The sequence below is a fragment of the Mobula hypostoma genome, chromosome 24, assembly GCF_963921235.1.
Source record: "Mobula hypostoma chromosome 24, sMobHyp1.1, whole genome shotgun sequence".
Taxonomy (NCBI): Eukaryota; Metazoa; Chordata; class Chondrichthyes; order Myliobatiformes; family Myliobatidae; genus Mobula; species Mobula hypostoma.
This window is the reverse complement of record NC_086120.1, coordinates 31,471,512-31,498,891: the sequence shown is the minus strand read 5'-3', so window position 1 is coordinate 31,498,891 and position 27,380 is coordinate 31,471,512. Positions and strand designations below refer to the sequence as shown.

Here is a 27,380-nt window from a genome sequence, read left to right as displayed (position 1 = left end):
TGGAAGTCTCACCTAGCGTCACAGGAGAGGTACACATCTTCTCCAGAATGGAGCTTATGGTGCCCTGGCCTCTATTCTGGAGCTTGGAGGTGAAGTCCATGTTCCTTAGGTGAGGCAGATTCAGGAAGTGCTTCCTGTCTTTATCAGCCATGTCAGGAAGGTATTCCAGTCGTGTGTCCCAGCCCCAGTCCCAGCCCCAGCCCCAGTCCCAGTCCCAGCCCCAGCCCCAGCCCCAGTCCCAGTCCCAGTCCCAGTCCCAGTCCCAGCCCCAGCCCCAGCCCCAGCCCCAGGCCCAGGCCCAGGCCCAGGCCCAGGCCCAAGTCCCGGTCCCGGTCCCGGTCCCGGTCCCGGTCCCAGTCCCAGCCCCAGCCCCAGCCCCAGTCCTAGCCCCGCCCCAGTCCCAGCCCCAGCCCCAGTCCCAGCCCCAGCCCCAGTCCCAGTCCCAGTCTCAGGCCCAGGCCCCAGCCCCATTTACAGCCCCAGCCCCAGTCCCAGCCCCAGCCCCAGTCCCAGTCCCAGTCCCAGTCCCAACCCCAGCCCCATTCCCAGTCCCAACCCCAGTCCCAGTCCCAGGCCCCAGTCCCAGTCCCAGTCCCAGCTCCAGGCCCAGGCCCCAGTCCCAGTCTCAGCTCCAGTCCCAGTCCCAGCCCCAGCTCCAGCTCCAGTCCCAGTCCCAGCCCCAGTCCCAGCCCTAGTCCCAGGCCCAGTCCCAGGCCCAGACCCAGCCCCAGCACCAGCACCAGTCCCAGCCCCAGCACCAGCACCAGTCCCAGCCCCAGTACCAGTATGCTCTCTCCTTGTCCTCCTGTGCCTCTGTGACATCGAAGAGTATGCCTTTAAGGGCTGACTCCAGTCAAATCAAAGTGTCTACATCTAGACAACCTGGAGTGTTTCCCATCAGCACTAGAGTCTCTTTTCAGTCCAGGTTTCTGAATGTTTACTGCCCTAACTCTGTCCCTAACATACCTTTTTTGAGAACCCAGTCACTATCCACGCTAAACATGGAAATGGGCTTTCTCAGCCAACTCAGGGGAAAATACATTTTCCAGGTTTAGTCATCTTATTTCCTTCTCTTCCCATCTGCAGCTTTCACATTTTACAAAGTATAATACCTGCAACAAGTACACAGACTTTCAAGGCTCCTTTCTCCATTTCTCCTGAAGAACCTGAAGACCGGGATATATTCCATCAACTGGATCAGCAAACGATTGGACAATAGGAAAAACCAGGTGCACAGCAGGCTTGTCCTTATCTCTGAGCCTGATGAGGACTCTTCAACTACCTCTGGTGACAGGGACCTCAGTTCAATGTATCAGCCAAAATTCCAGGTTCCTGAGGGAATTGGAATGCTACAGAATTAACACCATTAGTTCTGTAGCTCTCCAATTACTCCAACCAATTTAGAATTTGTACTCAAATTTCCAGATGGTCATTTGAATCCACAACCATATCACTTGTAATTAACAGAGCTGTTTGATAAACCCCAGCTGACACGGACAAGGGTGTTTAAATTCTTTGCATTCAAGTGCACTCAGTGTAGGGATAAACACATATGGATTTTGTGTATATCAGCAGATAGATTGTAGGATTAGTATCATAAAGAGTTCCTCTAATTAAAATGCATCTGATTGGACAAATGAAGCCAAAAGTCATTTGTCTAATTAAAAACCAAATGAAGGATTTGTTTCATGTTTAGACTTGGGACCATCAGGTTATTCCATCAGGACAGATGATTCAAATCAAAGGGTTATCTTCATGTTTTAACTGTATGAGACAATCACTGAAAAAAGTTAAATAAACGTATCACAGATTCTTTATTAATCAAAGTGCTCCTTTTCTCACACTGTCATACAAATATACATTGACATGCAGTACATTGGTAGTCCATTTAATACGGCCGTCATTACCAGCTACACAGTTTATGCTACTAATACATGTACAATTCAAAATGAACATTGTCGATAGAAAATTCATTTCTACAAGGCTCAACAGAAAACAAATAATCACAATATTTAATAAATAGTGCACAATTAACAGTCCCTTTGGAGGATTGACAAAAACCATCTCTATCAACCTATAATTAATGGCACATTTCCAACCCACAAGGTCTGCTTCTTCATAATAGTTTACATGCCCACTGCAAGCCGAAGGGTAGACTGTAGCTGATGCACCCTCCTGAGTGGCAATGGGAATTATGGCATGGCATTCTCCAAGCTTTCCCCGATCCCATTTTGGCACGTACAAGCAGTGCACTGTTATAAAAGGGCAAACTAAATCCACACATTATATCTTCAGATGCCTACATACTTGCCTATAGTGAGACATGGGCAATGGGTAATGAAGACAGTGAAGCGAATCAGAAGAGCTTTAAAGAAAGTTTAGGAATATTGGCCAAATACATAGAATTTAAGGACAGGTTTTTGGGAAAGCACTAACAGATTGGCCCGTGAGAGAAGGCGAGAAGGGTAATGCTGAATGTAAAGACTAAAGTTAAATATTGTTACCAGTGTTATTATTAAAAGTCTCACCAAAACTAAGAAGTGACAAACCATAGTAACACTTACACATTGAATGGTAGGGCACTGTGGTGTGTGATAGCATAAGAGGACCTGGGAATACAGATCCATAATTCCTTGAAAGTGGCATCACAGGGTAGGTAAGATCACAAAGATAGCTTTTGGCACATTGGCCTTCATAAATCAAGGCACTGAATACAGGAGTTAGGATGTTATGTTGAAGTTGTACAAGATGTTCGTGAGTCCAAGTTTGGAGTATTGTGTGGTCACCTACCTACAGGAAAGGAAACAATAAGCTTGAAAGAATGCAGAGAAAATTTACAAGGATGTTGTTGGGACTTGAGACCTGAGTTATAGGGATAGGTTGAATAGTTTAGGACTTTACTCCCTGGAGTGCAGGAGAATGGGGGGGGGGGCGACCTTATCGAGGTACACAAATTCTGAGGGGTGTAGATAGCTTGAATACATGTAGGCTATTTTTCCTTCTGGTTGGATGAGATTAGATTTAGATGAAGGGTGAAAGGTGAAATATTTAAGACAAGCCTGAGGTGGAACTTGTTCACTCAGAGGGTGGTGTGAGTGTGGAATGAGCTGCTGGTGGAAGTGATAGATGCAGGTTTTACTGTAGCATTTAAGAGAAGTTTAGATAGGAACATGGCTGAGAAGGGCAGAGAGGGCTATGGTCTGGGTGAACACAGATGAGACTAGGCAGAAAATCAGGCTGGCATGGACCAGGTGGGCCAAATGGCCTGTTTTTGTGCTGTAGTACTCCATGAATCTATGACCCTTACCATTTCTCTCCTTAGAATTGTGCCTAAGTCATCTCTTGCATACATTTATATCACCATTTCTAATTTCTTTCTGAAAATTTAGCTCTGGTTTTCTATGGTTCTCCCAAGTTGCCCCCATGGTCACAAAGTTATCCATCCATCCAAGCCAGCTTGTCAATCGCATCTCCCCTCATCCAGTCCTGAAGGATGAACCTGTTATTCATTCAAAGACGAAGCTGTTGTTCATAGCTGATGTTCATTCAATATAAAAAGACCATTGAATTCTATGGTTGGATCTTGACCTTAGATACAGAGCATGTGGATTTGTTTGATTCCTCAATGACTTCCGAGATCATCCAGGCCTTGGGATTCTATGCCTATACTAAAAATGTGCTGGTAGGATTATTGATTAGTGTTAATTACCCTTAGTGTAGGTTAACGGCAAAGAAAAACCCTCAATGAAAAGTTGAAGGACATGAGTGAGAGAACAAATTGCAGGGGTAGAGTCAGGAGCAGAAGCAGATCATACAACACCACAGATCTACTCCAGAATTCATCAATGTCATGATCAACCCTCTCTCTGAGTGCCACATACCAGCATTATTTTGGCATTTCTCATTTCTCTTAATATGCAGAAATCCACCAATATCTGTTTTGAGCAAACACAATGACCAGGATACCGCAGCTCTCTAGGGTAGAGAATTCTGAAAGTTTGCCAACTTCAGAATGAAGAAATTTCTCATTAGTTTGGTCCTGAATGTCCCACCTTTTACTCGCTGAGCATTACCTCTGCCCCTTGGAGAAACCTCGTCTCCGCATCTTGCCAATCAAGCCCATCAAAAGTTTGTAAGTTTTGATGAAATCTTCCCTCAATTTTCCAAACTCTACAGAATATAGTTCTGACATTCATAATCCTTCCTCATACTGCAAACCTACCATTCCTAGAACTTCTTCATTTGGTCTATGCCAAACCCATCCCTCCTTTGGGAAGGAGACAAAAACTGCACGCAGTTTTCCAGCTGTGGTATCACCAGGGCCCTATACAAATGCAATTTGCATTTCCATTTCTCACTTCCATAATCAAAATATTTCATAAAAAGGGCAAGCACCCTTTTTGATTACTGCACCTATGTTGACTTTCAGTGACTTGTCCAAAGCACATCCAGGCTGCTTTGACCCAATCCAATCTCTCACAATAAACACTCTGTTTTCTGTTATATGAAGCAAGGTACACATAAACTACATCACAACATTGGATCGGGGAATGGGATGAATAAGATGCTCTCTGGGAGCCATCATGTACTCAATGGACCGAATAGAGGAGACAGCCAACTAATCAGATCAATGGACCATTTTTGCTCTGTTCTGAAGCCATTTCATACTTCTCCTACACTCTGTGAACCTTCTGGATCTCATTCCAGTTTGTCTGGATAGTTAGAGCTAGGAAACCTCTTGACGAAGGATCAGAAAATCAATCAAAGGCATAGATACTGTGGTTTCTGGAAAGGTGAAGTGGGATATGACACTGCTGCTGATGGAACCAATGATGAGAGAAAACATTGATATTTCAGAACGATGACCTTTCAACACTGTGGTTGCTTTGTAATGATTGTATTTCCCACTTGTTACCATCATGACAGTATTTCTGTCTCTGGACCCTTTCCTCATTCAGTGAGCGTGAAACTGAGATACGGCATCTTTGCACATGAACACTCCCTGCACTGAAGGTGTGGTGACCTTTGGGCCAGAGGATTGTCAAACCTGAGCAAGTGGTTCCAATCAGCACTGTTGTGAAACTGTACTGTTTGTACAAGGTATTGCTAACGGTTTATACATTAACACAGAAACACTGACATCAATGGTCTTTAAATCACAGTCCCAATGCAGGTAAATGCACTTTTATTAGATTATTCAGCAGGAATACTCATGATTTCCCTTTCTCCAGAGAAAAGTCACTTGCTTTGACTATACATTGCGAAATGAGCATTGATGGGGAGTCAATCTCTTCCTTGGGCTTGTTAAAGTTGCTCCCGCTGGACTTACTCCTGCTGTTGTCTGCAGTTGGTGCTATTGGCAAATCCCTGGCCACTCTGGAGCCCACAAAGCAACAGCAGAGTAGCCTGAAGAAGGCAACCCGCATCTCCCTGCTGGTCAGAGTGTAAATAATGGGGTTCAGGGCCGAATTCAGTACAGCAAAGGCAACGCACCAGTCGGCATTGTAGAGGATTGTGCACTGCTTGGGGCTGCAGGCCACGTCGAGCATCAGGAAAATAAAGAGCGGTGACCAACAGGCTATAAAGACACCTAGGACGATCATGACCGTGCGTAGGAGAGCCATGGCCCTCTCTGACTGGTTGCCCTTTGGGTTTTTCCGTTTCTTGACCTTGCGGCTGCTGGAGTTGACGAGCCGGTAGATACGGACGTAGAGGATCACAATAGCTAGCAAGATGACTGTCAAAATGGTGACGCAGAAGGCCACATAGCTTTTGGCATAGAGTGGTAAAACTGTGGAGCAAGACTTGAGGTTGCCAATGCAGTTCCATCCAATGATGGGCAGGATTCCCAGGAGTACTGAGATAATCCAGCAAGCCCCCAGAAGTAGGAAGAGTCTGTACTGCTTCTTGGAGTCATATGGCCTCATCTTCACCATGGTCATGTGTCTCTCAATGGCGATGGCCAACAAGCTAAAGGTTGATGCACACAAAGCGACGAACATGCTTCCCTCTCTGACAAACCACAGATTAGGTGTTAGAGATAGAGTGCGTCTACCAGACATAAGGTTATTGATTAGATAGGCCACCCCTGCCAAGAGGTCCGATAGGGCAAGGTTTCCAATGAAGTAGTACATTCTTGTGTGAAACTTCTTGTTTTTCCAAATGGCGACAAGGACCATCACATTCTCAATGACAATCAAAATACATGCCAGGGTAATTATTACATCCTTAACATTGATGGAGTCACTCTCTGTCCTCATGCGCAATTTCCCTGAATAATTATAATGCAGATAGATGATCTTGTTCTCTTGAAAACTATTGGCCGAACTCATTTTTACGCCTGGTTTGGTTGGCAGTGGTACGAGTCTACCATCTGCACTAATGCATCTCAGACTTCAGAGGGCGCCATCAACATGCATGTACCCTGTGCATACTGGGCAGAGGAAACGTCCACTGTTTCAGATGAAATCCTTTCACTGAGGCTTCGGACCTGAGGAGAGAGGTTTTAGAGAAAGTTAGTTCAATTATATTAGTTGCTGCATGTATTTCTGAGGTTAGAAGTAAAAAGGGCATTCGCTGTTGGCAATAACATTCAAAACAACAAGTAGAAGACCCAGATCCCGTTTCTCTTTAGTAGCACACACAAAATGCTGTACGAACTCAGCAGGTTAGGCAGCATCTACAGAAAGGAATAAAGAGTCGACGTTTCGGGCCAAGACCCTTCATCAGGACTGAGGGTTGTGATGAAGGGTCCCAGTCTAAAACATCGACTCTTTATTCCTTTCCATTAGACGCTGCCTGACCTGCTGAGTTTGGCCAGTATCTTCTCTGTGTGTTACGCTGAATTTTCAGCATTTGCAGAATCTCTTGTGTTTCCCCATGTCTTTTTCCTGGGTTGTCCAAATCTTGCCTCCCATAGCCATTGATTCTGGTTGTTAAAGGCACATTTCTATGGTATTAAAGCATTGAGCAACATACTGTGTTATGGATCCTTTATAAACCAGACCAAAATTTTTCTGTCAACCAGCATCACATATTCTCATATTTCATAATGATATATATCAAAGCCATTTGGCCCATCAACTGTATGTCAACTTTCAGAGACTTTCCGTTTTCCATCTAATTTCCCTGTAACCCAATTCTCTCACACCTGTCCATCGATACTCTTCCGATTCTCCCTCCACTCGGACAATTTACAATAGTCAGTTTCCTATGATGGGGGAGTCTAAGACCAGAGGACACAGCCTCAGAACAGAGGGAAGTTCTTTTAGAAGGGATACGTGGGGGAATTTCTTTCGCCAGAGGGTGGTGAATCTGACAAATTTGTTGCCACAGGCGGCTGTGGAGGGCAAGTCACTCGGTATATTTAAGGCAGGGATTGATAGATTCCTGATTAGTCCGGGCATGAAAGGATATGGGAAGAAGGCAGGAGATTGGGGCTGAGAGGGAAAACTGCATCCACCATGATGAAATGGCGGAGCAGACTCGATGGGCCAAATGGCCTAACTCTGCTCCTATATCTTATGGTCTTCAAGTCTTATAGCGCATCAGCTAGTATAACTGTTGGATTATGAGAGGTACACCACAGGGCTGTGTGCTTAGCTCCCTGCTGTATTTGTTTTATACTTATGACTGTAAGGCAAAGCACAGCTCTAATTGCATTGTTAAGTTTGCTGATAACATCACTGTCATTGGCTGGATCAAAGGTTGTGACCAATTAGCATATAGGAGGAAGACTGAAAACCAGGCTGAGTGGTGCCACAACAACTTCTCACCCAATGTCAGCAAGTCCAGTGAGTTGCTTATTGACTTCAGGAGGTCCATGACTAGTCCTGATCGGAAATCAGAGAGGAAAGGGTCAGCAACTTGAAGTTCCTCAGTGTTATCATTTCAGAGGATCTGCCCTGGGTGCAACACAAGTGTCGTTACGAAGAAAGCACAGCAGTGCCTCTACTTTCTTAGAAGTTTGCGAAAATTCGACATGTCATCCAGAATTTTTACAAACTTCTAAAGATGTGTGGTGGAGAGTATATTGACAGGTTGCATCATAGCCTGGTATGGAAACACCAACGCTGTCACGCAGAAGCCCTCTCACCATTGTGCACATATATATGGAGCGCTGTCACAGGAAAGCAGCATCCATCATTAAGGACCCGCACCACCCAGGCCATTCTCTGTTCCTACTGATGCCATCAGGAAGAAGGTACAGGAGCCTCAGGACCCACACCACCAGGTTCAGGAACTGTTATTACTGTCAACCTTGAACCAGAGGAGATAACTTCACTCAACTTCATTTGCCCCAACATTGAAATGTCCCCACAACCTATGGACTGACTTTCAAGGATTCTTTATCTTATTTTCTTGATATTTATTGTTTGTTTATTAATTATTATTATTATTATTATTTCTTATTTTTCTTTTTGTATTTGCAATTTGCTGTCTTTTGCACATTGGCTGTTTGCCTGTCATGTGGAGCAGTCTTTCATTAATTCTACTGCGTTTTTTGCAAGAATCTCAGGATTGAATATGGTGAAATATGTGTACTTTGATCATAAATTTACTTTCAACTTTGAACTTTTGAAGTTTGGAAGCACTCAGAGTAGATACAAGAGATTCTGTAGATGCTGAAAATCTTAAGCTACACACACAAAATGCTAGAGGAACTCCATGGAGAGGAATGAACAGTTGATGCCTTGGACTGAGCCCTTTACCGGGACACGAAAGGAAGAGGTGGCATTCAGAGTAGATAGTCTGATCACAAGCAGGATTAAGGTAGAAAGCACTAAAGATGCTTGAATCGGAAACAACACACTAAGACTAGAGGTACTCAGCAGGTCGGACAGCATCAATGGAGGGGAATAAACAGTAAACTTTTCAGACTGAGACCCTTCATCTGAACTGTAGGATCTTGTCCCGAAGTGTACAATGCTCAGTTCCCTCTGTAGATGCTGCCTGACCCATTGGGTTCCCCCAGTGCCCTATGTGTTGATTACAAATAGAACATGCAGACTCCACTCAAGCAGCATCATGGTCAGCGCTGAGTCCAGGTGTTGGACAGGAATACTTCCTCTATCATCGATTGTGAAAGGGCTGGGTTTCTCAGCCTCCCAAAGAACCGCATAACCCCCAATCCCGAAGAACAGTATTCCATTTCTCCACCTTCAATGCTTTAACAAAAAATGTAAATAACAAAATATTTGAAGAAGAAAGAAAAAAACAATTTTGCTTTTTAAATGCCTTCAAGATTTTTTGCAGCAATTCCAGATTCTCTTCTTACTGCCTATTACACCATAGGTGTTTAGGGTAGCAATGAAAGCCCTCCACCCCTGCTGGTCTTCAGGACGTCCTTCGTCATGTAAGTAGCTTGCACTCAGCTTTCATGACTATCAGTCATGCAAGTCCCAGATGAGGACTCAGGAAAACCATCACACTCTGACGTAGAAGGATCCTTCATTGCTGTTCTGGTAACAGTTTTGTTTTACCAGTCAGGGTTGTTAGCCCTGAGCTGAACCCCCAAACCTGAAAGAATAGTGGACCATTCTTAGTCTGGCCTCTATCCTTTGACCTGTTTGGCATGGGTGACCTTACCAAGTGCCAAAGCACAAAGCCCTGACTCCAGTCAACATAGCTCTCTGGGTCACTGAGGCACGCAAGCCTCCAAACCCTATGTTGAGGTTGTGAGCACCTTGGAGGAATCTCAGGGTAATCTTTTATTTATTTATTTGTTTGCTTTACTTAGAGATAGAACATGGAACAGACCGTTCCAGCATAATGAGCCGCGCTGCCCAGCAACCCTCTTATTTAACCCTAATCACAGGACAATTTCCATGACCAATTAATCTACGAACCGATACGTCTTTGGAATGTGGGAGGAAACCGGAGCACTGGGAGGTAGCCCACGTGTTTTTATGGGGAGGATGTATAAACTCCTTATAGAGGGCGCCAGAACTGAACTTCAAACTCTAGATCCCTGAGCTGTAATAGTGTCGAGCGAACCGACATGCTACCGTGGCGCCCCTTTGGGTGGCAATTGTAATGGCAGTTCTTGAAGACTGGCAATGCAATCCTAACAGTGGAATTCTATTTGACCCACTGATATTACATCAGCTCTGTATAAAAACAATATCGTCAATACCATTTCCTGATTTTTTTCCTGGAACTCTGCAACATTTTCCCTTTGAAGTAACGAGCCAATTCTCTAAACACAAGAGATTTTGTAGATGCTGGAAATCCAGAAAACACACGCAAAATGCTGGAGAACCTTCGTAGGTCAGGCAGCATCTATGGAAAGGAATAAAGAATCAATGTTACGGCCAAGATTCTTCATCAGGGCTTCCTTCAAGGAATTCACCTCCATTTCCTTCTAGGAATGTGCTTCCACTTCCTTTCCAGGCAACAAATCCCACATCATAACTACATGGCTATATTTTGCTTCTGGCTTCCCAAGTTCTTTTGCCAGCTACTTTAACTTGTTTGGTTCTCAACTCTTTCATCAATGGAAGCATTTTCTCTTTTTCACTCCACCTGGATCTTCCTTTTGAGAAAAGGTCAAAGGGTGAACTGACAAATGTCTTTAAAACGCTAAAAGGTTTTGACAGAGCAGATGCAGATCGAATAAATTTTGGGGGAAGAGACATCAATATAAGATAGTCACCGAGAAATTCAGTACGGCTTTTAAAAGAACTTCTTTATGCAAAGCAAGAACGTGAAACTCACAGGGAAGTAAATGGCGTCGAGAAGCAATAGAGGAACTAGGAAATAAGAGGTTACATGGATAGGTTTAGATGGGAAAAGTTGTGTTTAATCCCGATACATTTGCGATCTGAAGGTTCTTCGGAAGTCAAGATTGAGGCATAAAGATTTGATGCTTACACCGTTTCATTAAATGTTAGAATAACCAAAAATGAATGAGAGAGAAGCTGAGAGAAAAAAAGAAAAAAAAAACAAAAAGAAAAGTAATCATGCTGGTCTCATACTTAGGCTAGAGATAACAAAATTACAGTGATACCTATTCATTTATAAAATAGCCAAATTTAAGTAGCATGACATCTGCTACAGCAAACTAAGAAGCTTCTAGAAAAAATGCAGAAGCAACTGTACCAAAATTGCTGGAAAATCCATTGAGCAAAGGCATGTATATAGCTAATTATATAAAAATACAAGAAAGCATAGGAAAGTTGTACTGCAAGAAAAATAAAAATTCTACATCTCAATCCAGCAGCTGGGAGAGGCTCAAAAGGAACACAACTGCTTTCCTGGGCTGTGTGGGTCAACAACTTGTTTCTGTGCCATTTATCTCAAATACTCTTTCATACCTTGAAACCCTCAATCAAATCTCTTCTCAAACTGCACTGCTCCATAGAACATGCTCACTTTGCCGTCTGTGTATGTGAATGAAAGTCCCTTATTCCTGTGCAATTTCACCAAATCTTTTCTACACAAACCTCCTATATCACCAAGACCAAAATTGGAGGGAATATTCTAATTGTTGTCAAACCATAGTACTTTAATAATTTGGTACAATCACCTTGCTTTATAATCGCCATTTATAACTCCCTGTGCCTGCTTATGAAGCATGTTGTACGCTTTTGTAAAATTTTCTTTCTTGACATCTTTATAAAACTGTGAATATGTACATCCAAATCCCTCAGCCCCTGCATTAAAGCCTTTCCTTAATTTCCTTATCAGAATTTACCAGTTTGTACTCCTCTCCTGAAGACTTAATTTACATTGTAAATATTCATTCCAATATTCATGTCAATCTTCAAGCACTGTTGCTGTCCTCACTTTTTACCAGGCATTCAAGGTTTGTGCCATCTTTGAATTTTAAAATGGTGCTTTATATGTCCAATTCAATATCGTTAACAATTACCCATAAAGCAATTCTTGTCTAGTACACAGCCCTCTCTCCACAGTCAAGGATCAGTCCTTGGGCTCTCAATGTATTAAACACCTAAAAATACTAAGCTGTTTGACTCTTGATGCACTGCGAAATTAGGCACAATGATCCATATATTCCATCCCTCAGAAAATAAATTAGTCATGATGCAAAGCCATAAAAATGAATGTTCAGACCACATTTGTTTTCAAATTTGATAGACTTGGATTTCTTTTGCACTGTAGGAGCTTCAGAGATTATTTGCAAACAACTTAATACTTTTGAAGTGCTGGTAACACAGTATTGAACTTGTCCGCAGTAAGTTCCCAGAAAAATACACCTCAAAAAATGACCGGATAATCTGCTCTTTTGCCGTTGGCTCAGAGATGACTATCGGCTATGAACCTGGGTAGAAGCACCATTCTCTTCTTTGGAGTAACTCATGGAATCTTCCATGATCACCTGAGAGAAGAGATGAGGGCCTCAGTTTAGCATTTCTGATTCAAAAGTCACCAATGTATCCAAGGCTACGTGCCTCAGCCACACTGACTGCTAAAGGAAGATAAGTATTAGAGCCCCTAAATCATCTCAGAGGCTATGAGATTGCTTTATGTGTCTGACCATTGTATATTCACTCAGTGCACAAAAGCAAGCAGACTTTGTGAAGTGGTTCAGTTGTCATTCAGACCAAACATCAGAATGGGGAAGACATGTGATCTATGTGACTTTGACCGTGGAATGATTGTTGGTGCTAGATGGGGTAGCCTGAGTATTTCAGAAACTGCTGACCTCCTGGGATTTTCACACACAGCAGTCTCTAGTGTTTACAGAGCATAGTGCAATAAACAAAAAAACATCCAGTGAGCAGCAGATCTGTGGACAAAAATGCTTTGATAATGAGAGAGGTCAGAGAAGAATAGCCAGACTGGTTCAAGCTGACAGGAAGGTGACAGTAACTCAAATACCACGCGTTACAACAGTGGTCCACTGAAGAGTGTCTCTGAATTCAAAACATATTAAAGGATGAAGTGAATGGACAGCATAAGACTATGAACAATAACTCAGTGGCTACTTCATTAGGTATGGAAGGTACCTAATAAAGTGGCCATTGAGAGTAAGTTTAGCTGTACCTGGCATGGGAAATCAATTCCAAATTGAAAGCTTAATATTATGAAGTAACTGCACTAGCCTCTGAAAGGAACAAAGGTAAGATTGTCTTTTAGGTAGGGACACAATGTAGGAACAAACTTCTGATGCTCAAATAGCCAGCAACTCATAATCTTTCTAGATATAAATCAGCCTGCTTCACATCTTCTGGTTAACTTCAGATTTTATATTTTGGTTCAACTAGCAGCTGCCTCACACACTGGTAATTTCCCAAATTATACCTTCTGAATTTGTGGCCACAAACCCAAATAGAGCCCCTAAGACAGAGGTTATGCAATGTTTTAGGAACTCGGATAAGCTACGCTCTGGTAAACATGTTGAAATATTTGGTTATGATCTACAGCTCTGAAGTATCAAAAGAGACAAGCAAAACCGACATAAAGATTCACTTTATTTGTCACACGTACATCAAAACATATAATGAAATGTGTTGTTCTGTGTCAACAACACAGTCTAAGGATTGTGCTGGGGGCAGTCCACAAGTGCCACTACAATTCCGGCGTCAACATAGCATACCCACAAATGACTAACTCTAACTGTGCATCTTTGGAATGTGGGAGGAAATCAGAGCACCAGGAGGAAATCCACACAAACAGAGGGACAATGTACAAATTCCTTACAGACAATGGTGGGAATCAAACCTCGATCAATGATCACTGGTGTTGTAAAGCGATTGAAGTAACCAATACACTATCATGCTAAGACAGCAGTAATCAAATAAAGAATTTAGATGGATATCCATGCTGTTTCAAGGAAATGCTCCTTTTTCAAAGTTCAAAGTAAATTTATTATCAAGCTACATGTATATCACCACATACAACCCTGACATTCATTTTCTTGCAGGCATACTTAATAAATCTATAATAGTATAATAACCATAATAGAATCAATGAAAGACCACAGCAACTTGGGTGTTCATCCAATGTGTAAAAGACAACAAACTTGGCCAATACAAAGAGAAAGAAGTAATAATAATAAATAAATAAGCAATAAATATTAGGAACACGAGATGAAGACAACTTGAAAGTGAGTCCAAATGCTGTGGGAACATTTCAGTGATGAGGCAAGTGAAGTTAAGTAAAGTCATCCCCTTTGGTTAAACACCACAACAATCTTTGCAACTGGCTGAGCATGATTTAGATGCCATTAACTTGCCAGATTATTCAAAGTTGAAAAGGTTTACAGTAGGCAACTCAATGAAGAATTACCTTAGCCTCATTAGAATATTTAATTCCTGGCATTTTCATAATTAGTTGTAATTTTAAGAAACAATCTATCAAACTTTAAGCAACACACATCAAAGTTGCTGGTGAACGCAGCAGGCCAGGCAGCATCTCTAGGAAGAGGTACAGTCGCCGTCAGGACAAAGGGTCTCGGCCCGAAACGTCGACTGTACCTCTTCCTAGAGATGCTGCCTGGCCTGCTGCATTCACCAGCAACTTTGATGTGTGTTGCTTGAATTTCCAGCATCTGCAGAATTCCTCGTGTTTACATGATCAAACTTTAACTGGTTTTGATAAATGAGTAGATAATTAAGGAAGTGATTATTGCTGCCTTTCCCTGAGATGCCCTTATTCCAGAATATGAGGGTGCATCAAATTCCAACCCCAATCACTTTACTCTGTCCAGTGGTCATCGCAGCTCACTGACCTGACAGCACAAGAGAAATCTGCTCAGTTATCACAAATTAGTATTGATTCTCAAATGATACCTAGGGCTTATCAATACCTGCCTGTGTGAGGAATGCAAGTCCTGCCTTGTTCACACATTTTACAGTTTACTGTTCGGTTCAGTTTAATCATTCAAATTTTTTAAATCAATTTGAAATGGACAGAATCACAAGGAAGGTCAATATTAACCACTTGTCCTCAATATTTTCTTTGTTTATCAAAATGACATCGCTTGATATATCGTTTCTTAAACCTGCAATTAATTTTTGATAACAGTGACTGCACGTAGAAAGAGCATAACTGAAAGTAAGGTGCTTTGGGTGTGCCGAGTTCATGTAATGCAAGTCTTTAACTTTTCCTATCGAATTCCCAACTAATTGATGCAAAATGGGATAAGGTAGAATCTACAGTTCTTCTGTTGTTTTAATCATTATTTTATCATGACTCCCACTGTCCGAACTAATATGATTTTATTTCTATGTAAAGTCTGCAAAGTAACATCTTACAGGGGCATACCCAACCCACATGCAATAAAAATTCCAAATACACTCAGTGTCCACTTTATTAAGTATGCTTGCTCATTAATGCAAATATCTAATCTGCAAATCATGTGGCAAACACTCCATGCATAAAAGCATGCAGACATAATCAAAAGGTTCAATTGTTTTTTCTGACCAAACATCAGAATAGGGAAGAAATGTGATCTAAGTGACTTGGACCATGCAATGATTGTTGGTGCTAGACGGGGTGGTTTGAGTATCTCAGAAACTGCAGATCTCCTGGGATTTTTAAGCACAATAGTCTCTAGAGTTTTCAGAGAATGGTGCAAAAAGCAAAAAGCTTTCAGTGAGCAGCAGTTCTGTTAGCGAAAAATGCGTTGTTAATGAGAGAGGTCAGACGAGAATAGCCACAATGGTTCAGGAAGGAGAGTAACCATATGTTACAACAGTGGCTTACAGAAGAGCATCTCAGAATGCACAGCAGCAGGAACCTTTGACTGAGCTACAGCAGAAGACCACACTGGGTTCCACTCCTGTACCTAATAAAGTGGCCACAGAGTGTATTTTCCCAGTGTAACCAATATCTTCTGCTTACAACAACAGAAGCTAATTCAAAGTCTCACAGAATGCTGTCTTTTTTTTTTCTTTACCATTTTAACTAACAACCCGATCCACTCGCATTGCCATACAACAAGTAGGTGCGTTGACATTTAATTCCACAAACGCAAGAGCATCCGCAGATGCTGGCAGTCCAGAGTAACGCATACAAAATTCTGGAGGAACACTGCAGGTCATCTAACATCTACAGAGAGGAATAAGCAGCCTGCCTAGTGGGCTAAGACCGTCATCAAGACATTTAAATCCATAAATGTGTTGTAGAATTATGAGGTTAATGAAGCCGCCGGGGATAGATGTCAGTCAGATACCTTTGTCAACGATAGACACCCATTGGATTCACAGTAAATCAAGAAGCATATAATCCGTGGAGAGAAATTAAATGTATGGTCAGTGCCGTAGACATAGAGGTATAGCGCATAACTTTATTGCCTCTATGCAGTTGTGCCAACTAATTCCCATTGAAGTCAATGACGCCACATACAAGGAGCGGAGCTCAGCAGCCTGCTGATATACTATCACTTGACTAGCATTACCCCTCACTAAGTGAATAAAGGGGAAAGTGAAGGGCTGTATTTTTGTGGTTTCCCCTGTTTCCTGTGGGTGTTACATCTCACCAAACACGCCCGGTTAGGGAATCAACCCGGGCTTTCGGGCGCTACCTTCCAACTCCTTGCAACGAGTGACTCTTTCTCTAAGTCCCTTGCTGTTTTTCACATTCTGTGTTCATCTCCCTTTGCGCTTGATCCCCTTCTAAACTTCGGCATTTCTGCTTCTAGTCTTAGTGAAGTGTTACCATGTCTGCATTACTATTTTTTTCTCTCTCTGCCCACTTCATGCATCTCGCTTTCACTATCCAGCCTGTGACTGTGCTTGGGACTGTCTCCGTGTGTGTGAATATCCCTATGTCGTTATTTCTGCTTGAGTTTGCATGTTTCACTTAATGTGTGTCCCTGCCTTTTGCTGTGTGTCTGTTTCTGTCTGTCTGTCTGTCTGTCTGTCTGTCTGTCTCTCTCTCAAATTGTGCTTCTCTCTGTAGAATATTAATCCCTCTAGGCTGTAATTATATCGCTAGCCGCATCCGTGAGGTGTACAACAAGTTTGCAAATATTGTGCAGATAACCTTCAAACTCTACACAACCCCCGCGGAGACCTTCCGATTTACACCCGTACATGAAGTGTCTCCACACGATAATGAGCAGAGTTGAAAGTCAGACAATATCTCTCGCTCTGATCTGCTGAACTTTTAGAAATAGTTAAAAGTTTCAGAAACAACGCTCTCACCTCTAACACATCCAGAGACGGCCGGCTGTTCTATCCAATATCAATCTAAGCGCAAACACAACATCTTCAGATAGTTTTGAGCGCGATGTCAACAATCTGCCTTTCAGTATTTATCCTTGGCGAGAAAAATATAGGAGCGTGCCACGGCGCCCCAAATGTATGCGAAACACCTCTCAGTAACGTGCGGTAGTCAAGAGGGCAGTGAGGCAGCGAGTTTCTAAAACAAGATTGCACGCATGGTCCTCTTATTCTGTCTGAGTGGGAGGTGGTACATGACGTTACCCATCAATCCAGTCTCCATTTGTCAAAAGACTGCCCAGTTCTGTTAGCAGGGGCCACAAATGATCGCGTCGAACCGGTACGCAGAGAAGTTTCTTTCACGCGGGATAATATTCGGCATGCCTCCAAATGTTTCCTCGCTGAGGAAATAAAAGCTCACGTGTAATTTCTGGGGACGGAAAAGCTTCGCGCACTTTAAATCTTCTACCCCTAGACTCCAGAACATCTGTTGTCAGTGCCTGGCGTTTTATCCTTTGTTATTTATCTATCTTCCCGCTTCGTTTTCATCAAGTGATCCCACCGGCCAATTAGCTTGGCTCAGTTAGCGGGGAGCAGGTTCCAAATTAAGAAAGTGGCTGGAATGGACTCCCTTCTAGGAATCAAAGTCTAGTTTATTGCCATATGCACAGGTACATTCCTCAATATAATCTAGACCAACTACCCACTCCAGTGCTAATGGACTACCCAGTATAAGGGTTCCCACACTTTTTTTTAAATGCCATGGACCTAACCATTAATCAAGGGGTCTGTGGGCCTCTAGATTCTAGAGCATCGGTCCCTAAAGTGAAACTTGGCAGTGCAAGGGACGACAGATACAGATACCGGAATCTGGAGCAACGAACAATATGCTGGAGGAACTCAGTGACCAATCAACCAGCATCTGTTGGTGGAGAAGAACTCTTAGCATCCTGGGTCGAAACCCACAACAGGCCCTGAAGATTAGCCCTCACTTGTGCACTTGAAGGTCGGTAGGTCTTGTTCCCGCTGTCCACAAAATATGACATTCAAGGCAAAATTTATTTAAGTCTAAGGTGGCTGACAAGATTTACTGTTAATGAATGACTACCACATGTATCCCTGTAGATGCATTCCAAAACAACTCAATTTACAAGAGCATCTAATAGATCTAATATTCAGCGACTATAAATTTGTTTGGCATCTTTAATGCAGTTAAGTATTCCAAACTGCTTCAAAGAAACATTATCAATCAACATTTGACACTATTTATAGCGGCACTTGGAAATGTTTGTTCAAAGAAGGAAGGTTTTAAGGGCATATTAAAGGAGGGAAGTCAGGGAGAGAGATTCTTTTATATGCACTAGTGCATTCATTCATTTGTTTGTTATGTACCATGTCACATAGTTTAGGCAATCATGGTCTTTCCATGACCATGATTGTTACTGGAATTTTTTTTCTGCAGAAGTGGTTTGCCATTGCCTTCTTCTGGTCAGTGTCTTTACAAGACGGGTGACCCCAGCCATTATCAATATTCTTCAGGGTTTGTCTGCCTGGGGTCAGTGGTCATATAACCAAGACTTGTTATATGCACCAGCTGCTCATATGACCATCCATCACCTGCTCCCATGGCTTCATGTGACCCTGATCGGTGGGGGGGGGTGGTGCTGGGGCTAAGAAGGTGTTAAACCTTGCCCAAGGGTGACCTGCCGGCTAATGGAGGGAAGGAGCACCTTACACCTCCTTTGGTAGAGATGTATCTTCACCCTGCTACCCAAAATGCCTTTTGGCTTATTGAAACTTGAAGATCTCAGATTTTACATTAACAACTGATCCACCATAGATGAGTATTTGTGGAAGAGAATCCTCTGTTAATTAACTGTCTCTCTGTTGCAATTTCATTAAATGATTCCACATGCCAATTATTGGCAAGACATCAACCATGAAGCTGGCCGAAGACGACGACATATAAGATAAGATAAGATAAAACTTTATCTATCCCAAAGGAAACTATTGTTGCAAGGTTGTTCAGTCAGAAATATATACTTTAAAATACAAAATGTAAGCATTGAGGTCCAAAAAACACGAAATGTCCATTAAAAAGTAAGCGTGCAAAATAGAGATGTGCAATGAAACCATATACGTATATACTTAAAGAGGAGTAGTTGTAGAGTCTTATTGCCACAGGGAGACAGGATCTCCTGTGGCGTTCAGTGGTGGAATTGGTCTGTTACTAAAGGTGCTCCTCTGTTTGTCCAGTATGTCATAGAGGGTCTGAGAGGGATTGTCCATAATGCTTTGAATATTCTGCAGCATTCTCATCTCAGACACAACCACCAGAGAATCCAGTTCCACCTCCAGAACAGAATCAGCCTTCCTGGCAAGTTTATTGATTTTCTTGACATCAGCTGTCCTCACCTTACTGTCCCAGCAGACTACAGCGTAGAATAGAATGCTGACCACCACTGACTTGTAGAACACCTGCAGACATTGAATGACTGGAGCGTCCACAGGAAGTACAATCAGCTCTGTCCCTTCTTGTACAGAGCCCCTGTATTTTTAGTACAGTTCAGTTTATTGTTCAGATGAATTCCCAGGTATCTGTAGTCCCAGACAACTTACACATCCATTCCCTTGATGGAGATGGGAATGCAGGGTGTTTTCACCTTCCTGAAGTCCAGCACCAACTCCTTTGTCTTAGTGATGTAGAGCTGCAGGTGATTCAACCCTGTGCATCAGCCTCCCCACATTAAACAAGGTCACGCTCAGGCATTCTCCATGTATGTGGATCCCTACAATCATCTGAAGGCCCACCAGTAGACAATCCCTTTGGAGAACGTCATGCTCACCTCACCTGATTGTGCCCCTTTGGGACATAAACCTGTAACTTCTCACATCAGGAAAAAACATAGAGCAAGGCTGACTTCATACAGAAGTCTATGAATGTGAAGGAACCCTCATAGTCTATCCAGTGCGCCCATCCACAACCACGATACTTATGGACCACAGTTTAATGACTTCCAACATCATCTGAATATCACAATTTCCTGAGAGAGAAAATAAATGGGAAGTAAAGAGAAGCTGGAAAACTTTTCACCTTTTCTTTTAGCTAAGGTCAACATTTAATGACCAACTCCAAAATACCCTTGAGAAGGTTGAGCTGGGTCAGTTTCTTGAATCTCTTCAGTCAGTGGTGATGGTGCTCAGATTGTACTATTTATTCATTCATTAATAACAATAGGTCCAAAAGTGTAACACAAAAACTTTTCAAAAGATAATGATTCTTGATGAAAGTTTTTAAAAGAGCTGGTACAACTGATCTCACAGTGGGATCACAGATTGTGTCTACCCAATGTAGATACAGCTTTTAGTTCCTTTCCCCAGGATAGAAATGGCTAATAAAATAGCTAATATTTTAAGGTGATTGGAGGAAAATATAGTGGGGGGACAGGACTGTGCAAAAGTTTTAAGCACATATATATAGCGAGGGGTGTCTATGACTTTTGCGCAATACTGTATTTGTCAATGTGGAGCAGGCAGCAACTTTGTAAATGCGGTGGAAGCAAAAGATGTTAAGAATGGTGAGGGTGGAACACCGCGGTGGGGTGTGGGACAAATGTCAAAGAAGGAATTCCAGGGCAGGGGGTGTCATGACGCACACACACTCAACCCTGAGACACCAGGCAAGGTCATTTGATTCCAAACAATTGGTTTATTGATCATTACAGAATGTTTCATTTGGCCATATTAGGCAAGTGATCACAGGGTAAAAGCTGGAGGGGTGTACTATTGAACAAAAAAATCCTACCTGGTATCTTATTTGTGAACAGATATTTCACTGAGTTACATATATTGAAATTGCACAGCTAACATCTGACTATTTATATATATACTGGTGTTTCTGCAAATGTGATAAGATTTTCACTTTGTAATTATCTGAGCAGATGCAGCCTGCCAGGCACAATTTGTAAATCAGTTTGTTAAATTAGCTTTTCTCTGAAGTAACTGCTAACGCAGTCAGCTGTCTAATCATACTCATAAGCTTTCTGAAGACCAAAGATAAGACAGAGCAAAATAAAGTGATAATAAGTTTGCCAGCGAGGAGGGAATTGGGGAAAGAGTGGTTAGGGATGAGTGAGGCCAATAAATATTTCCCAGGGTTCCCATTACTGACCACCTAAGTATTCCTGCTGCCTTTGCCCCAGCACTGACCTCAAAAAATAACCTACGTATAGGCAACACATTTAACATTGAGGAACATTACTAGCCATATTAAAATAGTACTATAAGGCACAGTTTCCCATGAACCATGAAGTGGATGATGGGAGAAACAATTACAGAGCTTCGAAGCTGTGCCATTGATGAAACAATTAATATGGGAAAGGACGGAAGTGGAGGTGGGCTGCAACCCTGAGGAGTTCCTACAACCTATTTTGCCCTATTTTGCCATTTGATCAAATCAGAAATGCCTCCTTACCTGAGTTCTGCATTCCCTTGATTCCAAAGATTCAAAGTGCATTTATTATGGAAGTCTTCTCCATGGATTGTCACCTTGTTGTGGTGGAGAAGCTTGTGTGGTCCTGAGATCCCGAGATCAATGCCGTCTGGAGCTATGCTCCTGGTAGGGTCACCCATGGCGGTAAGGTCGAGGGTGAGGTCCCTGACAAAGAACAATCCAACCAAGACCTCAACGGTGGAACAGGCGGACAAAGTTACCTTGAACTCAATGGCCTTGAAGGCGGATGAAGGCTGCAACAAATCCATCAACTCCAATCGTCATGGTTTCCAAGCCATTGGAATCAGTTGGTTGATTTGTGAAGTATTACGTGCTTCTTGGAGTGCAATATCGAGTACACATTAAACAAATACACACACAGGCGTCTTCACTCTGTGGGCCACTTCTTCAGAATGAAGACCATCATCCTCGACCTCGAGGGATAGCCACGATGACGACAACAATTATGGAAGTATGTATGCAGTATACAACCCTGAGATTTGTCTTCCCACAGACAGTCATGAAACAAAGAAAACCCTGGAACCCGTTCATAGGAAAGTATCGAAAACAGTCCCCCACATACAAAACAAAACAAGTGCAAAACACAGAATACAAAACACAAAAAACGAAAAAGGTGAGGCATAATCAGTTCCGTTAAGTTCAGTTCAATGCAGCATTACATCACTCATTCTCCATCTAACTAAAAAGCTATGAATCATATTCAGTGAATCAGCATCTACACCACTTTTGCTGGGACATTCTGTAATTTCTCCACAGTTTGAATAAAGACTTTTCTTTTCATGGTTGCCCTAGTCTCTTATTGTGAGAATTTGGGGCACTGTTACTGTACTCCAAGCCAAAAGAAACATTTTCCCACCATGATCCTGTTAAATCCCCATGAAAACGTCTCATGTTTCGATGAGAAATTAGTTTTGATACATCCCACATTTAAATTACCCAAGGGACCCCCAGCAGGTACAAGAGCAAGTGCCAGAGGACTAGGCTGAAGAGGCAAGGAAAATATGAGATTAATAAAGAGCTTTCAAAAAGTGTACATCAATCTGTAAACTATAATTTAGCTAAGCTCAAAAGAAAGGGAACATTAAGAAACTGGCATTGAATTTAGAATCAGAATCAGGCTTATTTTCTCTATTTTATACGATGTGCAGTTTATTGTTTTGAGCAGTAGTACAATGCAAAGACATAAAATTACGATAGATATAATTACAGGATGAATATAATGCAAAGAAAGGAATAATGAGGTCATGTTCATGTGTTCATGGAACATTCAGATATCTGATCATGGAAGGGAATGGGCTGTTTCTGTATCGTGGAGTGCGAGTCTTCAGGCTGACACTGATGGCCATAACACAAAGATGGCATGTCCTGGATGGTGAGGATCTTTCATGATGGATTCACCTTTTTGAGGTATTTTGTCTTTAAGCTGTTCTTGACACTCAGCAGTATTGCGCCTGCATAGAAGCTAACCAAGTCTACAACCCTCTGCAAACTCCTGTGATCCTGTGCATTGGAGTCTCCACATCAGGTTGCGATACAACCGGTCAATATGCTCTCCTCCAAACTTTTATAGAAATTAGCACGATTCTTTGGTGACATAGCAAATCTCCTTAAATTCCTAATGAAGTCCTGGCGTACTTTCTTCATGACTGCATCAACATGTTAGGTGAGCCCTGACCAGCTCCTCAGAGGCGTTGACACCCAGGAACTGAAAGCTGCTCACCCTTTCCACCACTGACCCCTCAATGAGGACTGGTGTGTCTTCTCCCACCTTCCCCTTCCCGAAGTTCAGAATTAAATCCTTAGCTTTCTGATTTTCAGTGCGAGGTTGCTGTTTCGATGCCACTCAACCAGCTGATCGAGATCACTCCTGCATGTCTCCTTGTTGCCATCTGAGATTTTACATCAGTGGTGGCATCTGTGAATTTAGAAATGGCGTTTGAGCTGTGCTTAGCTACACAGTCATGGGTGTAGAGAGAATGGAGCCATGGGCTTAGAATGAAAGAATGTTCCCATTAGATGTTCATCAAAAGTATAAAATTAACTGAAAAGGAACCAAAAAAAAAAGGAAGGAAGTAATACATTAAACAGACATGTTTAGGGAATTTGTGGTCAGTGTTTCCACTCTGTGATCCGTGGTGTCTGGGAACTGTGGCACAAGAGGTGGATAATGATGAAATTGTTTGAATACTCAGCATTGCATTTAACTCTCACTGCTACAGTCATTCTCAAAGCATTGGCCTATCTGAGACTCTGCTGTTGTCCAGTTTCAGTACTTTGCTGGATTTGTTAAACATTTTGTTTCAGCAGTATTCAAAGTTCAAAGTTATCAAAGTATGTATTCATCTCCACAAAACAGAGGAAGGCAAAAGAACCCATAAAAGGAAGAAGACTGTCAAACACCCAATGTGCAGAGAGAAAAAAAAAATCAAATCGTGCTAAAAATAGAAGTAAGCAAATAGCATTCAGAATGAACGTGAGTCCACGGAGGTGAAGCCTGGAGCAGCCGCAGAAAGCCCAGACTCAGTTCAGCACAGAGCCAAATACATCCCGCAGAGGAGTGAGCAGAACCGACCTCTGGTCCCAACACTCTACCTTTTCAATCTGGCCCGTTGCTTAAATGTGCACCAGAGTAAAATCATATCACCAGACCTTTTGTCAGGTAAGCACAGGAGGCAAACTATCACAATGGCAGTGGACAAATGTACAGAACCACAATGTCTTCACCAGTGATTGAACAACGCATCCATCTGCCACGGTCTCCTCATTGACCCCTCGTTTCAGTTAATTTCCTTTTCCCTGTGTTCCACTGGGCTCCTTGATTAGGGCACCTGATCCTCATTCGAACCGGCAGCATAAAAACTCCAGCTTACATCTACTCGCCGCAGATTCGTCACCTCAGCAGTGCAGCTATGCTCGTTCCGGGTCGCCGAGAATGAGTCGAGTTGAGAGCCTGCCATCCGCAGCTGCTGGGTTGAGTCAAGAGCCTGCCGTCCAGCTGAGATTTGCCGGCTGTTTGTCGCTTCTTGTGCTACCTGGAGTCAAGACACGAATGGACTGTCGTTGTTGGTTTTTATCATCTCATGTCCGGCTGAGCATTGCAGGCAGTTTGTCGCTACTCCGAGCCGCGATAGGAATTGTCTGTCATTGTTCGTTTTTGTTGTCTTGTGTCCGGCTGAGTATTGCAGGCCGTCTGCTGCTGCTCCGAGTCACGATACAAATTCTCTGTAGTTGTTTGGGCTTGTCGCTCGGTGTCTAAGTCAAGTCCAAGTCCAGGCTCCGAGTCAAGTCCAAGTCCAGGCTCCGAGTCCAAGTCAACGTTCAAGTCCGCGTAAGAGTCCTAAACCGCTCTCTGTGCCTGTGTCCTGCACTTGGGTCCGCTTCAGTCGCTGATTGCAACACCATCACAATTTGATAGTGAAGAGATTGTAAAATATCTGATTGGCTAGGTGATGGACATGGCCCAGTCCATCACAGGTAAAGCCCTCCTCACCACTGAGCAATCCTACATGAAGCACAATCACAGGAAAGAAACATCCATCATCCATCAGAAAGAAGGTACAGGAGCCTCCAGAACCTCTCCACCATGCTCAGGAGCAGTTACTACCTCTCAGAACCAGAGGGGCTAACTTCACCCAACTCCACTTGCCACGTTACTGAACTGTTCCCACAACCTATGGATTCACTCTCAAGGATGTTACATCTTATGATCTCAATATTTATTACTTATTTATATAATACTGTTACTTACATTTTTCTTTTGTATTTGCATAGTATGTTGTCTTTTGCACATTGGTTATTTATCATTTTGTTGTGCAGTTTCTCATTGATTCCATTATGTTTCTTGGATTTACTGAGTATGACCACAAGACAATAAATTTCAGGGTTGTATATGGTGACGCATATGTACTTTGATAATAAATTGACTCTGAACTTTAAATTTTTGAAGAGACTCATCCAGTCTAAATGTTTGGGTGTTATTAACTTGAATGTCTTGATAATATCAAGATCCAAAATACTCATTTCAACTGGCAGTATCTGTAAAGAGAATGAAGAACCATACTTTGTGATGATCTTTCATCAGAAGCTTTCGTCTATTTTTGTTTCAGGTCTCAAGCATCAGCAGTTCTTTGCTTGTCTTCTATAATTTACAATTCCTTATAACTCTCTTAATCTTCTCCTACAATTGACCGTATGGATTTCCTCCTACAGTCCAAAGGTATACTCTTTAGTAGGTCAATAGGTCATTGGTTGCCACAAGTTTGATGGGCTGAAATGGCCCATTACTGCGCGATATCCCTAAGTAAATAGAACAAACTACAGATCTGAGGCCAACACGGCTAGAGACAGGCATGCTATGCATTTTTTTCACAGCTGGTGTGCTGAGAATGGGTTTGGAGGTAATGGTATGTTCTTTGTGTGAGATCTGCGAACTATGAGAGACCTCAGTCTCCCTGATAACTACATCTGCAAGAAGTGCATCGAACTGCAGCTCCTTAAAGACCGTGTTAAGGAAATGGAGCAGCACCTCAATGACCTTCGGCTCACATGGGAAAACAAGGAAGTGATAGATAGGAGCTACAGGGAGGTAGTCACCCCTAAGTTGCAGGGGGCGGGTACCTGGGTGACTATCAGGAGAGGGAAAGGAAATAGGCAGCCAGTACGGAGTACACCTGTGGCTGTTAATAGTAAGCATACCACTATGGATACTGTTTGGGTGGACAACCAACCGGGGGAAACTGCGGTAACCAGATCTCTGGCATTGAGTCTGGCTCTGTGCCTCAGAAGGGAGGGGGGGAGAAGAGGAGCTCAGTAGTGATAATGGATTCGATAATTAGAGAAGCAGAAAACAGATTCTGTGGATATGAAAGAGACATCCAGATGGTATGTTGCCTCCCAGGTGCCAGGGTCCGTGGAGTTCTAAAGGGGGAGGGTGAACAGCCAATGTCATGGTACATATTGGTACTAATAACATAGTAGGTAGGAAGAGAGGGGAGGTCCTGAAGAGAGAATATAAGGAGTTAGGCAGAAAGCTGAAAAACAGCACCTCCAGGGGAATCCTGACGAAGGGTCTTGGCCCGAAACATCGACTGTACCTCTTCCTAGAGATGCAGCCGGGCCTGCTGCGTTCACCAGCAACCTTTATGTGTGTTGCTTGAAATTCCAGCATCTGCAGATTTCCTCGTGTTTGCCTCCAGGGGAATAATCTCCGGATTGCTGCCTGTGCCACAAGCCAGTGAGGTTAAGAATAGGATGATTTGGCAGGTGAGTGCACGGCTGAAGAGTTGGTGCAGGGGGCAGGATTTCAGATTTATTGATCATTGGGATCTCTTCTGGGGAAGGTATGACCTGTACAAAACGGACACGTTATAGCTAAACCTGAAGGTGTTCATATCCAGCTGTTGAGAAGGGTTTAAATAAATTTGGTGGGGGGGAGGGAGGGGAACTAGGGTGATAGGGCTGATGATGGGGCAGCTGGTATACAACTAGATGCAATGTGTAGTGAGACTGTGAGGAAGAACAGGCTGATAATGGAGCAAAACTGTAGTCAGTTTGATGAGCTTAAAAGTAACAAGACCTCAATCAAAAAGGGTGATGAATACAGGACTGAAGGTGTTACATTTGAATGCAGCTCATAGACAGAATAAGGTAGATGATCTTGCAACAGAGTTAGAGATTGGCAAGTATGATCTTATGAACATCTCTGTGGTGTGGCTGAAGGAAGATCATAGTTGGGA

General features: G+C 42.8%; 1 protein-coding gene across 2 annotated transcripts in view; it reads right to left on the bottom strand.

Annotated features, from left to right (window-relative positions):
- Window positions 1-1,804: 1,804 nt before the first annotated feature.
- LOC134337308 (sphingosine 1-phosphate receptor 3-like) overlaps window positions 1,805-27,380 on the bottom strand; it is a 42,027-nt gene continuing 16,451 nt past the window's right edge. Inside the window, exons 1-2 of one of the 2 annotated variants that reach the window (XM_063032208.1) lie at window positions 17,115-17,427; window positions 1,805-6,490 (exon numbers count right to left, since the gene is read on the bottom strand). In XM_063032208.1, the coding sequence (XP_062888278.1) occupies window positions 5,211-6,332 (1,122 nt within the window). In that variant the 5' untranslated portion in view covers window positions 6,333-6,490; window positions 17,115-17,427 and the 3' untranslated portion in view covers window positions 1,805-5,210. Of the gene's footprint in view, window positions 6,491-17,114; window positions 17,428-27,380 lie in introns of those variants that run through there. The other variant, XM_063032209.1, reaches the window with a different exon arrangement.